This window comes from Halichoeres trimaculatus, unplaced genomic scaffold (assembly GCF_033239565.1).
Source record: "Halichoeres trimaculatus isolate MK-OKI-2021-1 unplaced genomic scaffold, fHalTri1.1 fHalTri1_scaffold_5, whole genome shotgun sequence".
Taxonomy (NCBI): domain Eukaryota; kingdom Metazoa; phylum Chordata; class Actinopteri; order Labriformes; family Labridae; genus Halichoeres; species Halichoeres trimaculatus.
The window spans coordinates 36,094,452-36,121,625 of record NW_027437183.1 but is presented as its reverse complement, the minus strand read 5'-3'; the positions used below and the strand labels follow the sequence as shown (position 1 = coordinate 36,121,625).

Below are 27,174 nucleotides of genomic sequence, written 5' to 3'. Positions count from 1 at the left end.
TCGATTTTGGATCTAAATATCTCTCGAAGCACTGCTTGGATCGGGAAAGCCTTCTGGGTGAGTGTATTGTTTTTTTCCATTCTATAAAAAATGTGAAAGCTGCAGGAACCAAACTTTTCCTTTAAACTAAAAAAAATGTTCTGGTTAATTGTATGTCTTATATTTGTCATTTTTAAGAATAATCTTCTCCCTAAATTATAACTCTATTCCTCAAATCAACCCTCCCACCAACTCTCTACTCGTCATCTGGAATAACCACCATAGCACTGATTATCCCACTAAGTGGTCATTTTTCCCATATGACCTGAAAGCATCATGAAGAAACAGCCAATCGAGCTCGCAGCCTGTCAGAATGCTTTGGCTACACATCCTGACGACCCCGAGTCTCTGAGAACAGTTTTAACCAGAGCACTCACAGACTGTTATACTCAGTGTGGCGCCCCCTGCTGGAGCAAACACACCAGTGACACAGTCTGGGTGTCAGTGCAGCACAGGAGGTGTTGGTTTGCTACAAAGGGAACCAGTCAGATACCCGGTCCTGCGCGGGTCAGACCGTCAGCACAGACGTGTTTAATGCTACCGTGCTGCAGTGTAACGGCTTCCTATTGGCTGTTCGGCCTGCAGCTGGGTTTGAGTAGGGCTCTGGCACAATCAAACTTTCTTACTTAAAAAACAAAACAAATAAATTTCCCTGGACACCGTCAAAGTGTCCCTCCCCTCATCTCCATCACTACGCCCGGGCTTTCCTTCATACAAACCATTCTCACCGCACCAATACTAGGGAGGGGCAGGGAATCTGAAAGTACAGGTAGTTTGGAGGTTTCTGACACAGAAATGGTAACTTTATGAAACAAATGTTTACTGTAACTGAAATGAAGCTCTGAGCAGCTCTAAACGGAAAAGGTTTCAGTCTAACCCGACAATCCTCCTCTTCCTCTGGCGTTTTGTAACATGGTTAAGACATCATCGATTCAAGTCACAATCAGGTTTTTGTTGAATGCTGAGTGGCGGTCTGGACAACAAGAAGAAGTTTGAGCATGAACTCTAGCTCAGCCACAGCCTGAAGCAGACTCCACTTCTCTCCATGGCTGTTTGAACGTAGCAAATATCACAGGTGGTTAGAAAAAGGAGGCTTTCTTCACCAGTGGTCATCCCGTCACTGAGACAGGAGACTGAGGAATCATCTTATCAGAACGTCCCTGAGATCTTTGTGATGTTCATATGTGCAGTTCTTTGACTCCCTCTGTGTGTGTGTGTGTGTGTGTGTGTGTGTGTTACGCAGTATACGCAGTAGGAGGCCATATGGGCAGAGGGTGAGCCTCCGTGTTGAACACATACTGGTCCAGGCTGATCAGGTCTGGCTCATCAGAGAAGAGCAGGTACAAATATTTCAGCGTCTCCCCCAGGAAGAAGCTCTCCATCTTGTCTCGAGGACTCGGGTAGTCCGGGTCTCGCACGTTGTTGATGGAGGTGAAGCCGCCAGAGGAGATCTGAGAGGAAATAAACACATTTATAAAATTTGTTAACAACATTTTAGAGTGTGAAAAAGTTTATCAGCCCAAAGCCTAAAAAGATCCTTTTCTAACACGAAGAATGAGGCTGAGTGGAGTCTCAATGAACAGTCTAAGAACCAGCTTGATCACAGATAAAGGCTGGTACACATTACCGGATCCTTCAACCTTCACACACTTAGGCTCTGTTCACACCAGAGGTCACCTTAACCGATTATTCTCAGTCTTTGACAGAATTTTTTGAGCGATGACAGGAAAATCTGAAGGTTGACCATCATTTTGACGGATTGGAAAACCCTGAGAGTGATCCAGTCCATCACTTTCACTGTCACATAACCGTTCATTAATCACATACAGCACCTGCAGTTGACCTTCTGTCCAGTTGGTGGCGAGCATAAATCATTAATTAGGTATTATGTTGCCATGTTGTTGCCATGAGTTGTTGCTGACAGCGCGCTTAAGATCTATGGAGCTGATGTTTTGGGACGCATCTGTGACAGCTGCAACTCTGGGGCCACCTCTCTCAAACATTGAGACCTCATGCTAAAGGATTTCCTCTCAGTGAAGCAGGTCCTGGCAGGATTGGTAAACCCAAATGTTTCCAGACATTAAAACGCTGACTGAAGCAGCAGTGGTCACTCCAGTCTGTAGTGCAGCAGCAGAACGAGGCTTCAGCCTCCAGAAAATCAAAACAGAAGCCAGAAGTCGGTCGTCTGAAGCAAAGACACGTAACCTGATGCTGATCTCCTCTGCTGCTCGTGGGCTTCATGACCTCGATCATGCCAAAACGTGCATCAACTTAAATCCACGCAGGCCAGGAGAAAAGTTTGAGCTCAGGTAAACTGGAATACAAAAAGGCTGGCAAAAAGCCTGACTTTAGACTTATCGTGAAAACAGTCTCGATTTTTTCAGTGTAATTTTAAAAAAGCGTGTTCTGCTGTGAGAGCGTTTTTTTTTTACTTAACAAGGCTCTAAGCAGCACGGTTGGGTTGTCTACTATTTTTTTCCAATAAGCAGTATAATTGCTCTGCACAATCAATGTTACATGTTGTATTTGAGTTGCTTTTGTGATGACATGCTAAAATTTATAATTCATAGGTATCAACATCATTTTTTTTTTTATTGGCAGATCATTGTTTATCTTGACAGAATTTTTACAACCCTGTCTGCCCAAATTATGGACAAATACAATACCTAGTGCAACGTCTGATTCACTCTGCAGTTATATGTGACCTAAATTGGAATATTTTACTCAACTGTAACTCAGATCTGCTTTGTTCTTGGCAGTGTGAACAGCTTAAGTCACATCGAGTCAGACATCTTTAAATCAGATTCAGACCACTTTTAAATGTGGATCTGAATTGGATATGCATCAGGTTTTTTTTAAATGTTGCAGCTGTCTGAAGAACCAGGTCGCTTTAGTTGCAAAACCCTTTTAGGTTCATATGCAGATTATTAATGATGTGGCTGACAGGTGTAAAACCTGCTGCTCTTCAAAGAGAAGTCTCCTGCCAAATGACCAGGAAGAAGTGGTGGTTGGGTGGTGTAGTTTTGACCGTGTAACTCCCTCCAGGATCTTTCTTGCAGCCCAGTGAGGAGTTGGTGCTACTCTGAAACTGTCCACTTTTAGATGTACGGCCACATTTGTGTGCTCTTCCAACCATGACTTAGAGCAGTGGTCTCAAACTCGCCACCTGACAATCCGGCCTCTCGCATTCAACGCCCAGTCTGCTGCTGGAAGTGGAGAAACAAATATCTGAGGTAACCCTGAATGCAGCATACCCACTACGTGAACCCAAGTGGACCCAAACAAACACCTGGCACACTGCCAACATCCTCAAAATGATTAAACGAAATGTTTTTTTTTCAGAGGCCAAAACAAAGGTTGATGTCAGCCACAGAGTGTTTCAGGAGAAGTGGGGGAATGGTTATTTCTGTGGAGATTAAGGGAAATCACACCCATCTCATCTGCAAAGCAAAAGTTGTTTTTAAGGAGTTTTAACTCGCACAGTGTGAATCAGTTCACAAAGGATCAAAGAAACGAGCAGACACAAGCTACATAGCTAAAGAAAGAGCAGTCAGCACAACAAACCGTATTCTAGAGAGAAAGAAAGGAGGGAAATCAAAGAAACAGGCCCAGACTTAGTGATGTCCATCTTCAAGCCATACTGAGGGTGTCAAACTACCACCTCTCTCAGAGCAAATGTGGCCCAGATGTCTGAGAAGAAGCTCTTAAGTTTCTGTCGGTAAGCATTCAGCAAGAAAAGGCAAACATGACTGTAAAATACTTCATGTTGAGAAGTACAGGTGTTAAAATGTCCCGTCACATCTGATGTCAGATTAAAGCCGTTTGTCATAATGGAAAGTTAACCTGACGGCAGCTGGAAGTTTGATGCACATCTTACAGTTAAACAATAAACAGCCTTAACATCTGATACTGAGTATATATCTGGTTCTCTCATTTCATTTAATTCAAAGAAAAGAGGGAGAGAAAAGACGAAGAAAAAAGAGACAAAATAAATGTATGTCACTCAGGATTTACCCGTGATTTCCCATATTCCTCTGTTTTAGTCTTTATTTTTAACCTGATCTAAAAAGATGGAGTACATTATTGTAAGGAGGATGAGGTGGAGACACTGGGAGAGTATACAGTGTATCACCAAAGGTTCTGCTATTTGGTGATGACAAACCAGGAGTGCAGGTGTATCAAAAGTATTCTGAATGGATAAGCCAGCTGTGTAAAGCTGCGTTTCCACCAAGCAGTCCGGGTCGGTTCAGTACGGTTTGGGACGGTTTGGGACAGTAAAGTCTCATCCCGTTTGCATTTCCACAGCAAACTGTGCCCTCTCGTGGTGGGCGGTGTGTAAGCCGGATGCCGGAAGCTACAGCTGGTAAACAATAGCGCAACGCCGTAGCAGCTTACCCCGCTAATAAATCCAACAAAGAAGAAAACGCGACACAGTAAACAAAGAGCACAGATGGAAGACATGCAGCATTTTGTCCTCTCTGTGATTTTCACGTAACTCTCTGTTACAAAGTGTAATCAAGCTTTGTTTCAGAGAAGTCTGTTAGCCACCAGGAGAAATGCAGCCACTGTAGGGGTAAGTGACGATTTTTTGGACCAATCAACCGTCTGCAGTGTGTTGCTCCACCTCCCGAGAGCAGATGGGTTCAGTCTGGCACCCGTACGAAAGGGTCCCAAAAAAGTGGGACGGCTCGTCTCGGTTTTTAGGGATCCGTCCCGGGATGAGTCAGTGGAAACGCCACTAAAAGCACCGTACCGAGACGAACCGACCCGGACTGCTTGGTGGAAACGCGGCTTAACTGTCTCTTCATTTTGTTCTCCTATTAATGACAAAGGAACAGATTAAATCTTTCCCTGGAGCTGGTCCACACAGTGACGCGCTTCGTGTCCTCCGATGCGCCCCGCTGTCCATTCTCCTGCTGCAGGGACAGCGGCTCTGACCGTCTCCGCTAACAGGTTTTTCCAGCACACTGTTTCCGTGGTGCTGGGGATCACTCAGACCAATCAGAGGCTGCGCCTCGGCCGCAGGGCATTTAAAGGCGAGGAGAGGCGCTCATTTGGTTGGTGAAAACAGCGCTCGGCTGTGTTAAACCCACTCACGGCTTTTCTCCTCCCTCTCTGCCATTTGCTCAGAGGGAGACGCGGATGCGCTCCTCTGTGCCTTGAATGCGCCTCTCTTGGCATTGCAAGAAACTTGCAAAGTGCGCTGGTCACACCCTGTCCGCGCGGCGAAGGCCGGTGCAGATTACTTTTCAACTGGCAGATTACTTTAATTCCCACGAGAAACTGAGGTGTCACTTTTGTCCTTTCATATCTTAAAATAGGACTTTTTTTTTTTACTTGCCAGGAGAATGTGGCTCAGATTAAGTTCAGGAAGACATTTTTTAAAGACATAAACATTTGCTTTGATTTATTCCCTGGGTGGAAACTCAAACTCAAAACCCTTCGGTGATGTTTGAAATCCCTTTGACACACAGAGTAAATTACTTGTAAACCACGTTGTCTTGGAGTTTTTTAAAGAGGGGCGTATTGTTAAAAGGCACAGTAGTGTTCAGTTTTCCTGTCATGACTGCAGCAGGAAAGAGGAAGACCTAGTGCTGGTTTAACTACAGTGTATTGAAAGTGTTGATCCACTGACCTTTGTGTACTTGTTAAAGCTTTGAAGGATCTCCCAGCCCCAGTCCCGGTACTTAGGGTCCTCGGTGAATCTGTACAGATAGAAAAGGCTTTCCACGGTCTCTGGTCGCAGGAGGTTGTGTCTGTCCGCCAGCTGTCACACAAACAACAACAACAAATGGTGAGTCACATCTGGACTTCTTTTTTTTCTCCTCTGCAGGAGAATTTGTGTCCTTCTACTTTTTTCTGAGAATCAGGGGCATGAGAGGGAAGATGTGGTCATGTTTACTTTTTCAACCTGAGTTGAAATTGTTTAAATGTGTTTTTTAAGTAAAAGATTCACATTTTTAAGGATGTTTGTGTATCTGACCTTGACTTCGATGTCTCTGGTGCTTCCCTCGTGCATGTTGAAGTGGACGATCTCTGGACTGAGGCCTGTCTCCATCTGGACGTACATCTGGTAGCAGGTCTCCATCAGCTGTTTGGCCAGGTCCATGTGGTCAGAGGGGAGGCCGTTGTGAGCACCGAGGGCCAGAGAACCCGGCAGGAAGCAGACCAGGTGGTCCTGAGACAAACCAACAGAGATACATGTAATAATCAGGTCCCAGTACCCAAGTTTGGATGTTGTACTTCCAAACTCTCTCTGAGCATTGTCTGTTTACATTCTCTGTCACTTCTTCTCAGACTTCAATCACAGTCCTTCAAAAACTCAGTCAACTCAATCATTTGGACACTGTTTGAGTATTACTGACCATTTTAGGGCTGAACTGTCCGTGTGAGACTTCTCCAACAAAGGTCAGACCGTTAGGGGAAGACTTCTGCAGCAGGTGCTTCTTCACACCCTCGATGGCTTGTAGATAATCTTCCAAGAACCTAAAAGAAATAAAACAAAGATGTGAAAGCTGCTTTGTGTTTATTTCATCTGCAACATTCAATGTTTACACTCCCCCTTACGAAAGGTGGGATAAAAAAAAAAGCATCAAAGTATAAGATTTTTTATTCAAAAAGTTTTGAATCGTGATTTTCCCCTCCATGAGTGAGCTACCACCCTATTGTGGTGGAGTGGTTTGCGTGTCCCAATGATCCTAGGAGCTAAGTTGTCGGGGGCTTTATGCCCCTGGTAGGGTCTCCCATGGCAAACAGGTCCAGGGGACCAGACAAAGTGTAGCTCACACAGACCCCTATGATGATAACCAACATTGGTTTAACGTTTCCCCTGCCCGGACCTGGGCCAGGCCTGGGGGTGGGGCTCGATGGCGAGCGCCTGGTGGCTGGGCCTGTTTCCATGGGGCCCGGCCAGGCACAGCCCAAAGAGGCAACGTGGGACCCCCTTCCCGTGGACTCACCACCCGCAGGAGGGGCCACAGGGGGCAGGTGCAGAGTGAGTTGGGTGGCAGCCGAAGGCAGGGATCTTGGCGGACTGATCCTCGGCTGCATAAGCTTAGTCTAGGGACATGGAATGTCACCTCTCTGGCGGGGAAGGAGCCTGAGCTGGTGTGTGAGGTTGAGAAGTTCAGGCTAGATTTAGTCGGCCTCACCTTGACACAAAGCAAGGGCTCTGGAACCAGCCTTCTCGAGAGGGGTTGGACTCTCTTCCACTCTGGAGTTGCCGATGGTGAGAGGCGGCGGGCAGGGGTGGCGATACGCGTTGCCCCCTGGCTCGGTGCCTGTACATTGGAGTTCACCCCGGTGGACGAGAGGGTAGCCTCCCTCCGCCTTCGGGTGGGGGGACGGATCCTGACTGTTGTTTGTGGCTATGGTCCAAATAGCAGTTCAGAGTATCCACCCTTTTTGGAGTCCTTGGAGGGAGTGCTTGAGAGTACTCCATCTGGGGATTCCCCCATCCTAGTGGGGGACTTCAACGTTCACATCGGCAATGACAGTGAGACCTGGAGGGGCGTGATTGGAAGGAACGCCCCCCCCCCGATCTGAACCCGAGTGGTGTTTTGTTGTTGGATTTCTGTGCTTGTCACAGGTTGTCCATAACAAACACCATGTTCAAGCATAAGGGTGTCCATATGTGCACCTGGCACCAGGACACCCTAGGTCGCAGTTTGATGAACGACTTTGTAGTCGTGTCATCGGACTTGCGGGCACATGTCTTGGACACTTGGGTAAAGAGAGGGGCGGAGCTGTCAACCGATCACCACCTGGTGGTGAGTTGGCTCCAATGGTGGGGGAAGATGCCAGTCAGACCTGGTAGACCCAAACGTATTGTGAGGGTCTGCTGGGAAGGGAAGTCTGGGCTTCCCTGCTTAGGCTGCTGCCCCCGCGACCCGACCCTAATAAGTGGTAGAAAATGGATGGATGGATGGATAAATCTTGATTCTTTTTTTTGTTCAAAAATCATTTTTATTATTTCAAATTTCAATATTTGGAGTTGGAAAAAAGTTGATATCTCGGATGCTTAATGCCTCCTTGGTTAGCTGTAAACTGCCTCTGTACCTGTCACAACAACACCTGTATTTGGCCTTAAAGTTATCTGTTATCTGTCACACAGAGACAGTGTGTTACCGGTCTGAGTTGGATCCAATTCCCACGTTCCTGTCTCCTTGAACACTGTTTCACACATTGAGTTCCCAAGCTAAGCTGAACCCACTGGCTCATAGATAGACACAGCAATCCCAATCTCAGGAATGATAAATAATGAGCACATGGACTGGTCTGTTAGAATTGACTCGGCATCAGAGATGTAGAGAAACGAAACTTAACGTGTTGTCATGGAGAGCTGGGAGAGAGTCAGGCAGGATCACACAGAGAGCAAAGCAAACCCCAACGAGCAACTGAACATTAGAAAACAAGCCCTTAAGTCACTAATAAGCGGTCTTGCCAACCAACACTGCGAACAACTTAATTTCCTTATTACTTGTCTCATTCATTTGAAGATTTATTTTGTTTTTTTATATTGTTCTTTTATTTTTATGTCATCATGAATTAAATAAAAACAAAAAAAAACATGACACAGGGCTGACCAATCAGATGTAAGAACCTAGCTCTGAGTAAATGCAGTGAAAATGCAACACACAGGTTGAATTTTAAAGGCCAAATTAGGCTAAAACACAAAATAATCTTGATTTATCGACTGATCAAAAAAAATTACCAATAGATTAGTCGACATTAAAAATAATCGTTAGTTGCAGCCCTAATATAAACTACTTCAACTTAAGCCACCTGAGTCTCCTGAGTCTTCTTCTTTCGTCAAGGTTCTTGAAATTTCCTCAACACTCTGATATATTCTGTACATCATCTTCATCATTTAACTTTTTTCACATGGTCTGGTGTTAAAAAAGCAAACTTAGAATTGCAAAAATCATAAATATTGAAGAATCACAATTCAAATCAAACCGGCTCCGTGAAAATTGTAAAAGGATTGAAGCAGGTAAAAAGCATATCGTCCCAGCCGTACTCCTTACCTCTAATGGAAAATGACTTTGAATTTTGGTTTATTTTTATAACCATAAACCAAAAACATCCACAACAAACAGCTGGATTTTTATTCTGACACTAGTTTCTCTTAAAGCCGTTAAGCTGCACTGAGAAACTCTCAGGTTAGATTTGCAGCTTCTGCTCTCTTTGTCACAGAAACATGCTCAAAGTTCGATTGAAGAGTTTTTTCTTGCTCAAAGTGAGCCCCATTTATCAAAACGGAAGTAGAAAGGTTTGTTTTCTGATGTACAAAAGCAGAGACACAGGGAGAGGCAGTGTGAGGAATGTAATCAGTGTGTCCAACACTCCAGCAAGCGATTAGCTGAAAATTTAAAAATATGACTTTCACCCTGTCACTGAAGTGAAAGGTTCTGGATAATACACTGAAATATGGTTTGTTTTTGTTTGTTTTTTTCTCAGCCACCTAGCTTTAGATTTCCATACTAATTAATGTGGGCCAAAACCCACAGTGACACAAATACACACTTCACACGAATCATTCAGACACATAAAGCTGCTTAATCTAAGCCTGTGGCCTCGAGCGTGTCTGAGTGTCTGGACGGATCGTTGTCCCACTTTAGTAATCTTACAGCAGCCCCACCAACTCAGACAAACACACCAAATGCTGCCTTAAACACTGGACTTAACAATTTCAGAGTGCTGAGATGGGTTGGTTTTGTTAAGAACAGCTAGTAACTCTGATGATCTGATCTGATCTGATGATGATGTGCAGATTTTCAAACCTGTACATATCCAGGTGTCGTAGAAATCCCTGAATTTGTCTGTAAACTGATCAAAACGCTCTGTTCTAAAAATAGCAACAGATCTTCACCAGCTCTTCACCAGATCTTCACCAGATCTTCACCAGACCTGCTGAAATGATGAGGTCATCATATGAGGATCTCCTAACTGGTTCAGGATGTGTTAGAGGAGCAGGCTTCAAACATTACGGTCTGCCAGCAGCTCTGCCCCTGGTAGACCTCCAAAGAGCTGGCCAATCAGAGTGAAGGGGGTTTGTGGAGAGAGGTGCCTTAAAGAGAGAGCAGCTAAAACAAACTCCAAAGGCTGGAATAGGGTTTTCTAAAACACCAGAGGCAAAAATAGGGATTTTTTTTTTTTTTTAGCTGTAAATCATGTAAAGCTACTACAGGTGTATCAGGGGAGCACATTACACCCCTTTGTTCAGGGAAGTAGTGTTTATTCAAAAACCTGGTAAGAAAAATCGATGTATGCTTGCATCATGTTTCCATTTCTTTATCTGTTTCTGGTAAAGGTCTGTTCTTTCCTTCCTCTAAACAACAAAACTGCTGCACCACTTCCTGGTTACACACAGGGCAGCTGAGGGTTTACAATCACAGATAGCGGGCATGCGACTCGTGGTAAAAATAAATAAATATATAAATAAGGAGTGGGGTTTAAAGGCCTTTGTACTAATTTGATATCAACGAGTTAACTTCAACAGCAGCAGAAAATATTCAGCTTCCTGCTTTTCTTCTAAATGAACGAAGACTTTAAATGTGAAGTGAAAGCTGATGTTTCATTCGACAGGGTGCTGTTTAAAGGCATCAAACGTCATTAATGTGAGTGAACTCAGTGTATCTGTGCTCTAACTCACTGGTCCTCCTTCTTGCCTCCTTGGATCCACTGTTTCAGCAGGTATTCGTAGTAGCTGTCTGCTCGGGCTCCCAGCGTGTAGATGCCTTGGTGGGTGAACTGTCCGCTGTTTGTGTTGATGAACATCGGCACCAGACCATCCAGCTTTCCGTCCAGTTTGTGGATCTGGTTTGTGACTTCTGCCACCGCATCCTGAAAAACAAGATGTCCTCTGAGTTAAGCCGCACGGATTATGACACTGATCAAACAAATCGACTGTATGGATAAAGAACAACGACCTACAGATGGGCAGTTGAATCCTGAGCTCAAGCTTTTTCTGACCTTGTATCTATGTGTGTGTGTGTTACCTTGTACTGAGGCTCCTGTGTGAGTCGGCTGAGCTCTCTGAACTCCAGCTGGATGCTTGTAACTTCAGCAACAGTGCTGTCCGAGGTCCAGCGAGGGGGGTGAGCGGTGCCTTTCCCGATGTTCACATCAGAGTAAGGGATCTTGGATGGTGTTCTGAAGGCTGGCATGAGTCTGGAGCCGATGTCTTTCTACAGGGAGGGACACAGGTCATATTAAAACCATAGATTCATTAATTGACCATAACTTTCTCTGATAATACTGTTCCTGGTCAACTACTGAAACCAAGGGACGAGTCTACATGCTTTGTTATGAAGGGCTGTGCAGACATTACTGGTAGCTATAAAATATGTATTTTACAATTAAAAACAAATAATATTAATTTTGTACATTTTGAATTTCAAAATACCACTATAGAAAGCTTGTACAGTACTGTTTTAGGTCCCTACAGCACTGTTAAGTCAAATTTTAGCTTTATATTACTTTTAAAGAAACACAATGTTTCAGTCTAGTTCCTTTTTCATCCGTTTATTTTTTTCCTTAAAGCTTTAGCCTGTTGATCCTGTATTTGTAATACAAATACACAAAAAAATGATATTAGATATACCGTACAACTGTGGTTTGATTTATTGTGCAGCACTAATTTCAACCACACCGTTTCTTTTGAAATGTGTTCAAAGCCGGGCATACACAGTGCCATTGCCAGCTTGTTTTTAGCTGATTTGCCACTTGTGCGACTATTTTTTTTTGATTGGGCCGAATTTCAGCTCAGTCGTGTGTCGTGCTTCGTGTAGTATACGTGGGGTAACAAGGAGAGATTGACACTTCACGACGTGCTCCTGATCACAAATCCGTGGATCCCGAGAAACATGTTCAAAATCCTGATCACTCCTTGTGAATGTATCGCACAGTAAGAGCAGTGCCACGAGCTGACTTGCCTCAACCTCTCGCACAGAGGATGCACAATCTCTGAAGCTGGTCTCAAATTGGATGAAGTTAGTCTAAAGTTCAGCTTAGCTGTCACTGTGGACCTCCTGCTCTGAAGAATTGAGAGACAGTATTGCCCACATCTGCCCAGCCAATTCCTTGTCTTTATGTCTTTTCTTCTTCTTCTTTTTTGTGTTGTCTCTTCACACAGAATGGCACAAATTGCCAAGGCAGTGTGTTTGTTTTTCTTGAGCATCTTTGGTGTGCATCTCCCACTTCTGAGTTTTTTCTTCTCCTCCTTTTGATGTTGCAGAGCTGAATACAAGAGTCCAGCTCCTAGTGGAGCAGATAACTGTAAAATTTCAAGAGAATCGTTCAAATGGTGATGCAAGCATGAAATTTGGTACAGATACTCTCTCAGGGTCACTCTTTTGAAATAAAACGTTAGACACGCCAAAATTCAAGATGGCGGCCATTTTTAAAGATGGACGCCATTTCTATCAAACGATTCTTATTTCAAAAGTGCAAATGGTGATGCAAGCATGAAATTTGGTACAGATACTCTCTAAGGGACACTCTTCTGAAATAAAATGTTAGACACGCCAAAATTCAAGATGGCGGCCATTTTTTCAGATGGACGCCATTTCTATCAGACGATTCTTATTTCAAAAGTTCAAATGGTGATGCAAGCATGAAATTTGGTACAGATACTCTCTAAGGGACACTCTTTTGAAACAAAACGTTAGACACGACACAATTTCAAGATGGCTGCCATTTTCATAGATGGACGCCATTTCTATCAGACAGTTCTTATATCAAAAGTTCTAATGGTGATGCAAGCATGAAATTTGGTACAGATACTCTCTAAGAGACACTCTTTTGAAACAAATCGTCAGACATGACACAATTTCAAGATGGCTGCCATTTTCATAGATGGACGCCATTTTTATCAGACGATTCTTATATCAAAAGTTCTAATGGTGATGCAAGCATGAAATTTGGTACAGACACTCTCTAAGGGACACTCTTTTGAAACAAAACGTTAGACACAACAAAATGTCATGATGGCGGCCATTTTTAAAGATGGCTGCTATTTTTATTATATGCTCCTTTTTTCAATGGTTCTAATGGTGATGCAAGCTTAAAAGATGGCACAAATACTCCTTCTGAGCCACTCATTTGAACAAGGAATGTTCAAAATGGTAGTCATTTTTCAGGATAACCACCACCGTACTAGAAAACTGGTGTTAAGAGTGCTCGTGAGGTCCCTTTACAAGGAACCATTTACAGCCACTCGAAACTTCAAAACTGTAAGCCAAGAGTGTTTATTTGACTGTGTTTTGTCTAACTCCTTACCCTTGACCTGTCCGAATTGGTTAAACCTGCCAGAACTGCCCCCTAACGGCAAAGCTCACAGAGTTCATCAGAGTACACAAGCTCCCTTACTAAAACAAGGTAACAGTCACAAGGGAGGCTTTGTTTTTTTTGTTTTTTTGCTTTTTATGCTTTCATATATATATATATATATATATATATATATATATATATATATATATATATATATATATATATATATATATATATATATATACTAGTGCTGGGCAAGTTAACGCGTTATTTTTACGCTAACCCGTCAATCTATTAACACCGTTGAATATTTTATCGCGCATTAGTGCATGTTGCTCACATGCTTTTATTTTGTATGTCTGTTGCTGACCACGGTGGAACCGGAAGTGAAATTGGCGGAAAAACATGATGAGTAACCAAAATGTATATGTGTATCAGTCTGCGCGCACGGCGTGCCAGATATAAACAAACGCAGGTAGTCTGCCAGGACGAAGAGACACGATGAGAATTAGAGCCTTATTTAGCGGTGTAAGTAATGCGCTGAAAATTCTCTAAATAAAGCGTGAATGCAAACCCATATCAGCGTTTTTTGGTGGGAGTCAGTTTATTTGTGTTTTTCATCAAGTAAATTATGGCCCCGTCTGAGTGTAGAGGAAACTATACTATATATATATATATATATACATATATATATATATATATATATATATATATATATATATATATATATATATATATATATATATATATATATATATATATATACTTTTTTTTTTTTTTAAGAGCAAGAGAGAGAGGGGAACAGAGAGACACAGAAAGAAAGAAAAGATAACTACACAAAGACTGAGCCATACCAAAGACTCAAGCTGGCTGCTTACTCTTCTATTCACACTTGCAGCTGCACAGTGCTGTGCAGGTGAACCCCAACCTGAAACATTTGTACCTTCCAACTTAAGCTGTTTGATTAAAAAAAAAATATATATATATTCCCTCCAAAATAAGTGCCTGTATTTTAATTCTCTTACCTCTGTAGCATAAAACATATATAATTTTTTCAGGTTATTATTATTTTTCTTCATAGAATTATTTTAATAGTAATAACAATTATTATTATTATTTAACGTCTTTTAATGTATTCTTTTTAGCATTCATATAATTATTGTTTTTACCATTAAATTATTAGTATTGTCATTATTATTGATGTGTTTGAAAACAGAGCTTTTAGAGCAAAATGGTGGCCATCTTGAAAAATGTCGGCAATCTTCAATTTTTGTATGTCTAGCATAGTTTTTGTGTCCCTTAAAGAGTAGTTGTGCCGAATTTTACATTTGCATCACCGTTTGAGTTTGAGTTGAAATAATGAGCGTTCAACTGAAATGGTAGCCATCTTGAATATAATGGCCCCCATCGTGAAAAATGGTCACCAATTTGTATTTTGGGGTGTCTAAATTGATTTTTCATGAGTGTTAGAGAGTGTATGTGCAAAAACTCATGCTCACATCACCAATAGAAATATATAAAAATAACAAGTGTTCATGCTTGCATCACCATTTGAACTTTTGAAATAAGAATCGTCTGATAGCAACGGCGTCCATCTTTAAAAATGGCCGCCATCTTGAATTTTGGCATGTCTAACATTTCGTTTCAAAAGAGTGTCTCTTAGAGAGTGTCTGTACCAAATTTCATGCTTGCATCATCATGTGAACGATTTTTTCACGTATCTGCTCCACTATCCCAAACACCATAGGAGAAGAAGGATACAGAGTCCGACGTGCTGACGTACAGTGAGTGAACGCGTGTCAGAGCATCGGATTGTATAGTGTGAGAACATGATTTGTAGGCTGCAAACTTTTGAACTAAGTGATCTGGTCGAGCAGTTTGAGATGGAGCTGAGTCAAACGATTTGGAATACTGTACAGTGTGTGCCTGGCTTAAAGAGGGGGTACAGTGGTTTCTTGACTTACAAATGTTCTAACTCACAAGTTTTTCAAGATACAAGCCGTCTCTCTGATCATTTTTTGCTCTAAGTTAAGAGCTAAAATTCAGGTTATCCAGCTACCAGATGCCCCAATGCTGGCACAGCGAACGCCACAGCGAACGTCACAGTGGACACTGCAACATCTGCCCAGCATCCTGTGTCTCACTCAGCTCGCAGTGGAAGCATCAGTGTTGTGCTCGCATTGGTGCTTGCAGATATTTTGTAAAACTTTCAGACTTTGCAGCTGGAAGTGCTCTTTAATGACACTTGCCTCACTTGTTTTAGAAACATTCTGAAAGGGAAGATGATGCAGAGCTCATTGGAGAGGTTTTTATAAGTTTCTACAGCTGCAGATGAAAGTGAGGAAAGCATGGAGAAAAAGGCAAAGTCAGCCAATCAGATTCAGTTATTTAGTTCATTCTTTCTCCTCCACCTCCGTCGGCATCTTCAGCTTGTCTCATCTCCAAGGAAAATGTTGAACATTTAGCTTAATAATACCAGTTTATTAAACTGGTTTACATACTATTGTATCATTGTTGTATATAATATTTGTTATTGTTATATGCACTGTTTTCTTAATTTAAAACATGTAACAAATATGGCATGTTTAATTTTTTAATTTTTATCTTTCTATTTTATTTTATCTTATTTTATTTTTTGGGGGGTGGGGGGTGGGTTTTTTTTATTGCACTTTAATTCATTTCAATGGGGAAATTTGATTTAATATATAAGTAATTTGAGTTTTGAGCTCACAGAAACCCTCATGTCAATGCACCCCTGTATTTCATTTTCCTTCAGTCTTCATTCTGTTTCATTCTGCTTTACATGATTAACAGATCAAAATTCTCTATTTTTCTCTCACTGGTGTTTAAGAAAATCCTTACTTCAGCTTCTGTCTGAAACACTTCGTTTGAGCTGCTGTTTCTTTAAGACCCGCTCTTTAAATGTTGGGATGTTAGTTGCCTGGATTATTCCATTGTTTGAGTTTTAATGATGTACTTTTCTGTCTGAGAATGAAGTAAACCTGTGTACTTTAGATGATGCATGCATCATTTCTTTTTAATATAGACATTAAAAAGAATAAATGTGTTTCATGTGTGCATGTCTAAGAGTGTGTGTGTGTGTTAGTGGAGGCTTGTGAGATGTCTTACAGCTTTGTCGAGGAACACAGTGTCCCCTGTCAGATGGTAAGTGCTCAGCAGACCTCCCAGGATGCGGATGGTGCTTTCAAACAGGTTGACGTCCACATTTTTGTTGAATGTGAGCTCTGAGGCCACCCAACCCTTTGCTTCTTCAAATTCTGCAACACAGTGATCACAAAAAGCTCCAGACTGGTAACAGCTACTTTTTAAACTTAAATCTTCAATCTGAGGGGTTTCATTAAGGTTCATTTCATCAGTGAATGACAAAAACTCTCAAGCAGAGCTCTACTGAAGCAGAGTGTTTAGATCTGAGAAATGAAGACACAAAACTTCCTGGACTAATTGATTGTTTTTTTTTTAGCAACTTTAAAGGTTTAAATCATGATTTAACTTTGTTTTTGTAAACTGTGGAACTCAGAGTCCGCTGTGGTCCTAATTAGAGCTGAAACGATTCCTTGAATGATTCGAGGTACTCGATTACAAAAATTACTCGAGTAATTTTCTTCGCCTCGAGGAGATTTTAAAAAAGATCAAAGAGTGGTGTTTCAAATAGAGCTGAGGCCATATTAAGAGAGTTTTCAGACCCGTCAAGCTACCTCTCATACAAAATAGCAACTAGCAACAAATCCAGCTTCTTTTCTGGAGTTTGGAGACTAATGGGTCATTCTACGAAACGGGTGCCATTTGGGTCCGCAACATTTGATGAGGCACAAAAAAAGTGTCAAAGTGTTTTACAAATTTTGGAACTACCAAAGCAAGTGCTCTTATTGACATTCTGCATCAGAAAATTTCTTAAAGAAAAAATTTCATTTGATAAATAACTGCTCTTTAACTAAACAAAAATGTATTTCATCCGATTACTCGATTAATCGATGGGATTTTCAGTAGAATACTCAATACTAAAATATTTGATCGCTGCAGCCCTAGTCCTAATGATTTCTGATGTATACTGGGTCAGGCGTGGGTTGAATTTATTTAACAAGTTAAAAACCAAACTGAGTTGAGGCTGAATGAACACCAACACTTTCATGGATGTTAGAAGTCTCTTGGGTTGACAGGACAGATAATCAAGAATTCAGTTTCCTGATGAAACGGAGATCCCAGTTACCTTCTTTCAGTCCGAGGATCCACATTGTATCAAGGGCGTCGATGAGTGTCAGACCCAGACCGAACCACTCGCTGTAGGACTTGGAGAGGGGCCTGAGCTCATCGTGACCCCAAGCAAAGTCTTTGTAACCCTTCCAGGCATGTCTGAAGGCGTCTCGCACTGCTTCCAGCCTGCTGGCTCCTGAGACAAAGCACACACCGAGAGCCTGTTACTCTTCTTATCACTATTTCTACAGACAGCAAAGCTCTGGAATCTATGATGTGGATGTTTTAATTTACTTACAAAGAGATAAAACAAAGTGGTAAATGAAGCAAAACTTACCCAACTCCTTTGCTGATTGGTTCTTCTGGTTGGTGGGTAAATCCTCCTTGTTGTTATTGGTCCCGTCTGTGCCCTGCTCAGTGTCGATCACTGCCCCACGCCAGCTGAAGAACACCAGGGGTTAAAGACATAAATAATAACCATCTATAATGTAACAAAGAAACACTTTAAGGTCACAATAAGTCTCACCTGATGACGCCCTCCTCTCCTTCTTTCTTTCTTTTGGCTGCCTTGTCCCCCTGCCCTGCTTCTGAACTGTTTCCTTTCACCTGAAGTCGATTGTGAAGGACCGGGGGTCCTCTCTTGTTGGATAATTTCCTCTGTGGAAAAAAAAGAGTAATAAGAGTACTAACTTTAAATTAAATATATAAAGTCAAACTATTAAAAAAAATCTAGGATCCATGTAGAATCCATTTCCAACACAGACTGATCAGATACATTGGGCTTCTCTTTCAGCTCCTTTACCATCTGGTCCTTGTTCACTTTGGATAGAGAAATTAATACCTTTATTGAAAGCTGAAACGATTCCTCAAATAATTCCAGGCACTCGATTACAAACAATGATGGAGTAATTTTCTCTGAGGAATCGTTTCTTTTTTTCAAAAGATCAAAGAGTGGTATTTTAAATAGAGCTGGGGCCACATTTAGAGAGTTTCAGACCAATCAAGCCACCTCTTTTTCAAAATAGCAACTAGAAACAAATGCAGCTTCTTTCCTGGAGTTTGGAGACTGATATGAAAGCATGTATTGATCTGCATCAGCTGCTACTCTACGAGCCGCACACGCTGAGCCCCTCCCCTATCCAAAATCACTCACAGACCGTCACAGACGGACGTCTCACTCGCAGCAGTCTCTCAGCATGGTCCACAAGATTCATTTCTCCTCTTTGGTTCCTTTGGAGAGGTGAGCTTCAGTGCGGTACACTTCATAAATCCGCACAAACGTGGACATCACTCGTAATCAATGACATACGATCGCTGCGACTGCTTTTCTCAACAGTCATTTTAAACAATAGTGGGGGTGTTAGAGGGCTGTGTCGTACCTAAACGACTTAATATGAGCCTAAAAGTCACTGAAGTTGTAGCAGAGTTCTCTGCACAACATTATGCCGACTGGTAGAGTATGGCACGGCTTGGATGGCCAGAGTGACTGCACAGGAGACTGCATGTGAATGAATAGTGGAGGAAGGACGATATTTTAACATCTCAAAAAGAGTCAACCAAACAAAGTTTATTTGTAGTTCTTTACACATTAACAGAGTGCAGTGTTTCCCCTACCATTACATAGGGGAGGGGTGAACTATGACCGTTACATGCAAATGACTTTAAATGAAAAGAATTTATGAAAGTTGATTACGTTGTGTAGTGTTGAAGATAATCTGTAAAACACACCAATAAAGAGTGAAGAAGGTGAAAAAACAAAAGCATAATAGAGCTAACTAGGCAGTTATCAAGTTTAGATCACAGGTCAGTGAAGGATAAAATATCAAGTAGTAATGGAGCCACAAGTGCTCCAATACAGCAGGATCATCATTTAAGTCTGAACACTGCAAAGACTCAAAATCTTTCAAGAATGTCTTATTCCTAGTTAAAATGTTTCATATCTAGTCAGATCGCACAGAACTTAAAACTTGTCACCAAAAGTCACTTGATTTTACACTTTCTGTCAACAAATTTTCAAAATCACTTCTCTTTAACTAAACAAATATGTGTTTTATCCGATTACTTGATCAATCGATAGAATTTTCAGTCAAATACTTAAATACTTAAATACTTAAATATTCGATAGCTGCAGCCCTACCTTTATTTATGTAGCGCTTCTCAAAAGAAGTTAGGAGGCACTTTATATGTGGTTAAGGAGCCAACAAGATAATAACATAATTTAAATCCAAAGCAAACTACTGAAATATGTTTCCCTGCATGATGAAGGTTCCCACAGTAGTGCACTCTGTCTGACAAACACACACCTGTAATTAAATGTTAACCACTGTTAAAATGAACTCGCAGCACAAAACTGATCACAGGTCAAAATAGTTAAACTGTGGAGGAAGTCAAGACGTGGCTATACATGTGCACCACCTTAAAGTGATACTCAGGGATGGAACAAGTTGGGTCCTATCACAAGGTTTAGGGCAGAAATTACCCCTACAGCAGTGTTTTTGTGCAGCAGAAGCCCAGAGCGCACACACCAAACACCCCCTCCCTGCTCCTCTGCCGGTTTCCTCTGCACTCAGACGGGGCCATATTTTACTTGACCAAAAACACAAATAAATGGACTCCCACCGAAAAAATCTGATATCGGTCTGCATTCACACTTTATTTAGAGAATTTTCAGCGCGTTACTTTCACACAAAAACACCGCTAAATAAGGCTCTAGTTCTCATCGTGTCGTAAAACGGCGCTACCTCCGCTGCAGAGCCACAGCTCGCTATGAGGCGCTCGCTGCTTAGTGTATCAGTCCGCGCGCACAGCGTGCCAGATATAAACAAACGCAGGTAGTCTGCCAGGACGAAGAGACACGATGAGAACTAGAGCCTTATTTAGCTGTGTTTTTGTGTGAAAGTAACGTGCTGAAAATTCTCTAAGTAAAGTGTGAATGCAGACCTATATCAGAGTTTTTCGGTGGGAGTCCGTTTATTTCTGTTTTTGGTCAAGTAAAATAAGGCCCCGTCTGAGTGCAGAGGAAACTGGCAGACGAGCAGGGAGGGGGTGTTTGGTGTGAGCGCTCTGGGCTTCTGCTGCACAAAATCACTGCTGTAGGGGTAATTTCTGCCCTAAACCTTGTGATAGGACCCAACTTGTTCCATCCCGGAGTATCAGTTTAAGAGTTGTTTAAAACAGTTGAAGACTTCTCTGCATTTTAACAGTTATATGTCTGTGAATTAGTGTGTGAACCCTGCTGAATCTCACTTCAAAAATGCCAGATTGTCAGAAAGGTTTGGTGTGTGTCCTGCTACAGAAGCAGGTGAGGAAAAAAAACTGAATTTCAGAAGAAGAAGAGAAAAACTTTCCTCTTTCATATCTGACATGTGGCTCTGGTGTTTCATCACATAACAACCACACCTATATCCACCTGCCAGGCTCATTCACATCCCTTCCTAAAAACAAGCACTTCCTTCAAGTGGTCCAGTTTCAATACTTCACTTCCTTTTAAAAAACAGCATCAACAGTGTTTTTCATCCTACAACCTGGTTCACGATCCAACACATTTCTGATACATCCAAACTCATTAGTAACAATTAAAACAGAACATCTATTTGGGGAGTACAGTCTGAGGAAAATGATTGTAAGAAGGGAGAAACAGACGCCCACATTCCTCTGCTGAGTCGTCTCAAAGATGGTGGGTCTATGTCGAATTCTTCACATGGCTCATTTCCAAAAGAACACACAGCATCAGGCTTGGCTATCAGTTATTATCCTGTCATGAACAACTTTCTACAGACCCTGCTGACCTCCCTGTCTATGCTGGCTGCTGTTGTTCAGTTATGTTGTGCTCTTTTAATGCTGCTACTGGCTGCATACGTGGGAGGTAAGCTGTAATTCATGTGCTTTGAGTTTGACAATCAGTGTTTGCACCAGTCTGCATATGCAAAGTGAATGTGTGCTCATGTCATCAGCACAAACCAGGGGTTTTCAGACTTTTTAGACCATGGACCCTTTCAGGTTAGGTTGACCCTTCATTATCCCAACAATTATCAGCATAATATCAATTCTATTTAATAATGTATCATATAGTATTTTGTAATCATGAATTAGGCTACATTTACTCTTTTAATGTAATTTATTTTGTAAACTTTGAGAGAATGTTACCTCTGAGGCAGTGGTGTGCACAGAAGGGGGGCAGGAAGGGTGGTCAACCCCCACACGGCCCAGTTGTTGAAAAACACATGCTGAAGTGCCCTCTTTGGAGCAAAAATGTGCTCGCTAAAGTTCCCTCTAAGGAGCCAAAACATGTGCCCAAGTGCCTTCATGGTTGGCAAAGCTCAATAAACTGCCCTCGAGGGAGGTTAAAATATGATAAACTGTCCTCCTGTGTGACAGAAACACGTTATAAGTGCCTTTTTTCTTCTCTTTGCCCCTGCCCTTTAAAAAGTCTGTGCACACCACTGCACCAAGGTGTTTTTTTGTTTTGAGTTTTTTTTTTTTATAGTATTGGGAAAAATAGCTGATATTTTTTGGAGCAAGAGAGCCCAGTTTGTTGATATGCTTTTTTTTTACATTCATTTTTAAATTATTCTGCAGACCCCCAAGCTATGGTTCACGGACCCCTGAGGGTCCTGGAACCCCACTTTGAGAAACCCCGGCATTAACGCTGAATACAACTATTTCATGGAGATGACATTTTAAGTGCTTCTTTAAAGGGGACATATCATGCTTGTTTCTCCTTTTCACTATGCCAGACTAGGATGCCTGTAAAGCATTTCTGCCCTCAGTACAAGTCATTTAGTTCCTTCATTTCCCCACAATAGCGTTCTCAATATCCTCATTTTAGGCCATTCTGAAGATCTCGTTGAAACGCTCAGTTTCCAGAATGACCTCCAGTAACCTCGCAACGTCACAGCCCTTTGTGCTCTGATTGGTCAGTTCTATCAGAGGGGCAGAGGGGGTAGAGCCAGGGGGCGGTTTTTGCAGCATGACAGTATTTACAAAATCGCCATATTGATTGGGGCAGACCGAGCGAGTTTGCTGTTTGCCAATACTTCACCGTAAGGCATTGATAGCACTAATAAAATGGCAGAGTATAGGATACGTCCTTTTGTACTGGACCCCAAGTCAGACCCGGACGGTTCTGCAGCTCAGGAGGAAGAAAATCCACCTGGACACAGATCATCTCAGGACGCTTCAGTGTGGTGAGTCAAACCGGTACTGTAACATGTATAGTTTATACGTGGAAATATAGGCAGACTTTGTTTTATCCATCATGTTGAAAGTGTAGTCTAAAGATCGCCTCTACCGTCAGTTTGTCACTATGTTATTACTGCAGCATTATTGTGGTCCAGGTTCACAGTGCATGTCAGAACAAGCATGCAAATATCACAGTCTCACAAGTATTACGACGTCTGCTAAAACTACAGTGTTTTAACTGCTAATTCACCATGTAAAGCTGAGCTGCTCAGCAGAGCAGAGTCCCTGCATCCAGCATCTGAGGGGGGATACTCAGCTCTTGGTGGGTGTATCCCTCGGTGGCGGTTGTGTGACTAACTGACATCACAGAGGAGGAGCTGCTTTATCAGATTACTCCAATAAAAAGAAAGGATCCTCGTGTCGTCACGAAGGTCAAAATCTCGCGGCCGAATGGCAATGACCTATTTTCAGAGGCATCAAATCTCGTTCTAGGATATCAGAAAAAATATAATATCCCATTTTTGAAAATTCAGGGGGTGAAAGGTCTTGTTTTCAAATTTATTATATTATATTTAAGTATTAAAATAAATCAGGGATCAGCATGATATGTCCCCTTTAAATGGAAATGTTTCTTCTCTTTGAAATTCTTTGTTCTTCAAATGACAACAAAGTAGTGACATGTACAAAAACAGCTTTGACCTCCTTAAGTACACTTAAAATCTGTGCGAGCATTAAAAGAATCAGCAAAGAGAAGTAGTAACCTGTGAGGTTTGTTCTGGCAGTGGTAGTTGTCCTTGTTTAACAGGCTCAGGCAGCACATGAGGGATGACGGGCCTCAGGACGACGATGGTGTCCGTGTCCTGTCCAAGAGGGATGACAGGCCTCAGGACGACCTTGGTGAATGTCTCCTGCTCTCCATCTGTAAGGCCTGGGAAACACACACAAACACATTCAGCACGAAAGTAAAACAGCCTCCATTAACAAATGGGGTCTAATAAATGTTTGATGTGTGGTTTCTGTACCTCTGAGGTGTTCAGTAACAGCAGAGTAGTAAGAAATTCCACAAATGAAGAGAAGCACGAGGAGGAAGAGGATGAGGCTACGCTGCAGTCTGGACAGCTGCTTCCATTTCTGCAGGAAGGAAAACAACATCACCGACTTCACAACACGAGTGGTATAGGAATGATTTCACAACATCTCTTTTTCCTTTCTGCACCATTTTAGTTTCCTTATTCAAACACTGTGTGATATCTTTTATGGTTTATATCTGACATACACATACAGCATTGAAAAGAAGAGGACCGTGCATTCCTCAGACCCACTGTATCTTTCAGCACAGTCATGTTGGAAAGTGTTAGTGCTGGAAAAAGAGGGACACCAGACTAGAGCAGTGCTCTCATCCTTATCAGGGATTAGCAGGGGAGGAAATGAAAGCTGTAAAAACAGAAAAAAGAAAGAGGGGGGAAATGCCTCTTTGGACAGATCAGCTGATGATGCAGCTCACTTACCCTCCAGCAGGACTGCCTCCTCCACTGCTTACTGTTGTTGTAACCTCCACCTCCTTTTTCAGCGAAGCTTATAGAAACATAGTCCTGTCGAGGTGGAGAGTGCATGTCTGTTGTTCAGCCCTGAGAAGAAGAAGAACGTGTTGAACCTGAGTGTTGGAAAGGAGGTGATACCTGTGTTCAGACACAAGAATGAAGTTGGCTTCAGGTTTAACTGTAAACATTGCATGTCTTCACTTTGGGCTCTCCTCACAGTTAAAACGCCTGTTTTACTACTTTGGACAAAAGTATCAAGAAAATGGACTTCAGCTCACTCAGCTTGGAGTGAGGTGACTGGCTGCAGCGCAGGTCAAAAACTCTGTCTCCCCAGTTATTCCAGATGAGCTGTGGTTACTGAGGAGCCATTAACATAAAACAATTGAATAGTTTGTGTAACGATGGCTTTGTCTTGTCTGTGGCAGATCACAGTTTTATGCAGGAAGCCGGAGCTGTTACGCATCAATTTCACAAAAAAGTTGGTCAAGTAGGACAGGAAGTTGTACATTGCAACTATCTAAAATGCCCATTTTTCACTTGACCACTGCTGCAAACCGACACACTAAACAGAGCCAGACCAGGAGGCAACAGGTTGGAGGATTTACGGTCAAAACAAGAACCAGGAGAAACTCAAAAATGGATTGGGAAGTGCAGAAACTCCAGAAAAGAAACAAAAATGAGGTGCGGTGTAATCTCTGCAAGGTTAGTCAGCATATCAGAAATCATGAATAACTCTGCACAGCCGTGTGAGAGCGAGGCATGCAGCGGAAAGTGCGGCGCTGTCTGCAGATCAACATTCAGTAGTCGGCTTTGTCACCCAAGAAGTCAGTTTGATGACCGGTATGCAGAGCATAACAGTCCTCCCTATCTTTGTCAAAGTGTAATGTTGGGGCAGGTACGTGTATAAGGGTGGGCGGTGGCTTACTGGGGGGACCTCTGAATAATCTGGGAATAGTTACGAGGGAATATCGAATAGCTCTTTTGCTTGAAATGCCCACCCCTAGTGGTTACACCTTGACATAAACGTTTCTTACATCTGTATGGTATCCGTGTGGTGATACATTGGCATTGTGTCCAAGTTGTCCCCTTTCTGAAAAGTCTTTTCTTTTTTAGTTATTTGAAGTTAAAAACGGGGTTCTATGTCACGTTAATGATTACAGATAATTAATTCAGCTGATCTATATGAAAGCAGAATACCTATCGAGGGATTAACCAACAAACCTCAGTGAAGCTGGTTCAATGCCACAGTTAATCGTTTCTTTCTGATTGCACAACCATTAGTATGCTAGAGGCACTTTTATTTTTCATTCTGTCCACCATTTTGTAAAGATTAGATAAAGTGTGTCCGGTGAGTCAAATAGGTCAGTTGTTTTCGATGAAGCTTTGAATGATGTGGATCACTAAAAACCTACACAGTATTCTGGACTGAAAGCTGAATTTAGTGTTGTACCTCTGGACTTGAAATAAAAGTTAACATTGGACACAGCATCCAAGTTTAAAACGCTGAGCCAATGTAAACTACTTTGAATCTGCCACCACGTGTTCAGCAGGAGACTTTAGCTGCAAGAAAATAAAATAAAATGAAAAAAGTCTGACTGTGTAGACATCTACTACAAAAGTAGGTGACTTCTTTCTTCATATATCACTGCAAACTGCTAGTTTCACACTGTGTTTAACACAAGAGGATATACATTTTGTAAATTACAGCCTTATGATTCAAGAAATTGAGATAACAAAGCAAGGTATACAATGCAGCCCTTTATGCTGTCTTAACACATAGACCATTGTGAAAGGATGTCAATGAACCTGGCAGGTAAATATAGGTGTGGTTGTGATGAAACACCAGAACCACGTGTCAGATATGAGATAAGAAGGTTGTTGTTCTCTATGAGGCTAAAATGAAGTTTTTTTTTCCTCACCTGCTCCTGTATCAGGACACACAACATATCCAGACTCCCTGTCAACCTGTCATTCTTGTAAAGAGAATCAGCTAGGTTTACACTAATTCCCAGACAGCTAGCTAAAATGCAGAAGTCTCAAATTATCCCAAATAACTGACTCTTAAGACAAAAAAAAGAATAACACATCAAAGCAAGTGAGCTGGGTTACCCTACAACAGCCAAGAACTATATCAAATTCCAGATGTTAATTCATCAATTCAATTTTAACTTACTCTCGGTAAACTAACTTTATTCACAACAAACCCTAAGAGTGACCAACGGCAGTTAGCACAGCTAGCTTTGTAGCTGTTACCACATCTGCAATAGCATCATCGATAATCAACAGGCTGCAATAGTTATTAGTTTTCGTCTTACTGCAACTGAAGGATGACATAAAAGAAACAATATTAAATGATTATGTTGGAAAAATGATTGACACTAACAGCACACTGATTTTACTCTACCTAACAGAACAGAGGAAACCTCTGGAGGAGCCTCGCTGCAGCGACGACTTAACCTGCACCTTCCCGCTCGAAGTGACGTTCTGGCGGATTCACAACCCCACTGTGCACCGAGGCATGGCTTGAGGCCTAACACAAGTGATAACATGGGTTAAAAATCTTTAAACAAAAAAATTAAACGAATATAAAAAACGTTTTAAACAGAGACATAGTTCGATAAAATTTAAACATCATCCAGAAAAATAATACTCAGTGTTTTATTGACATTACCTCGTAAAGTATCCACTGTAAACGTCAGATGTGCAACCAGTTTACCACCATAGGGAAAACAGCAGTCAATGTTTGAACTGCCGTGAGCTCACAGAAACAACCTTGGGGGTCTTCTCATGTTTAAAACACATTACCGATGCTGATGCCCGCACGACCGGTACTCCTCATTCGTCGAGTGTATCACAAAATATATAAAAATGACTGAACTGTCATCCACTTGTAGCTTACAGTGGAACGTGAAGAGGCTTTCTGACAGCA

The 27,174-nt window shown here is 41.9% G+C and overlaps 1 protein-coding gene across 1 annotated transcript; it reads right to left on the bottom strand.

The window, feature by feature from the left end:
- Positions 1-3: 3 nt before the first annotated feature.
- man1b1b (mannosidase, alpha, class 1B, member 1b) lies at positions 4-27,174 on the bottom strand. Its single transcript, XM_074669844.1, has 15 exons — positions 26,917-27,174; positions 26,650-26,775; positions 24,213-24,332; positions 23,727-23,835; positions 23,466-23,632; positions 18,050-18,180; positions 17,861-17,964; positions 17,540-17,719; positions 16,441-16,589; positions 11,040-11,228; positions 10,694-10,884; positions 6,405-6,525; positions 6,023-6,217; positions 5,675-5,806; positions 4-1,490 (listed from the first exon to the last, which is right to left on the bottom strand). Exons 3-15 carry the CDS (start codon positions 24,315-24,317, stop codon positions 1,275-1,277), a joined length of 1,989 nt encoding a protein of 662 aa, XP_074525945.1. The 5' UTR covers positions 24,318-24,332; positions 26,650-26,775; positions 26,917-27,174; the 3' UTR covers positions 4-1,274.

Excerpts from the sequence above, each read along its gene's own strand:
- man1b1b (XM_074669844.1), bottom strand. The coding sequence starts at position 24,317 with ATGCACTCTCCACCTCGACAGGACTATGTTTCTATAAGCTTCGCTGAA. Across the intron at positions 23,836-24,212 it reads GGAGGCAGTCCTGCTGGAGG|AAATGGAAGCAGCTGTCCAG; the intron begins GTAAGTGAGCTG and ends TCCTTCCTGCAG. Across the intron at positions 11,229-16,440 it reads CTGTGTTCCTCGACAAAGCT|AAAGACATCGGCTCCAGACT; the intron begins GTAAGACATCTC and ends CCCTCCCTGTAG.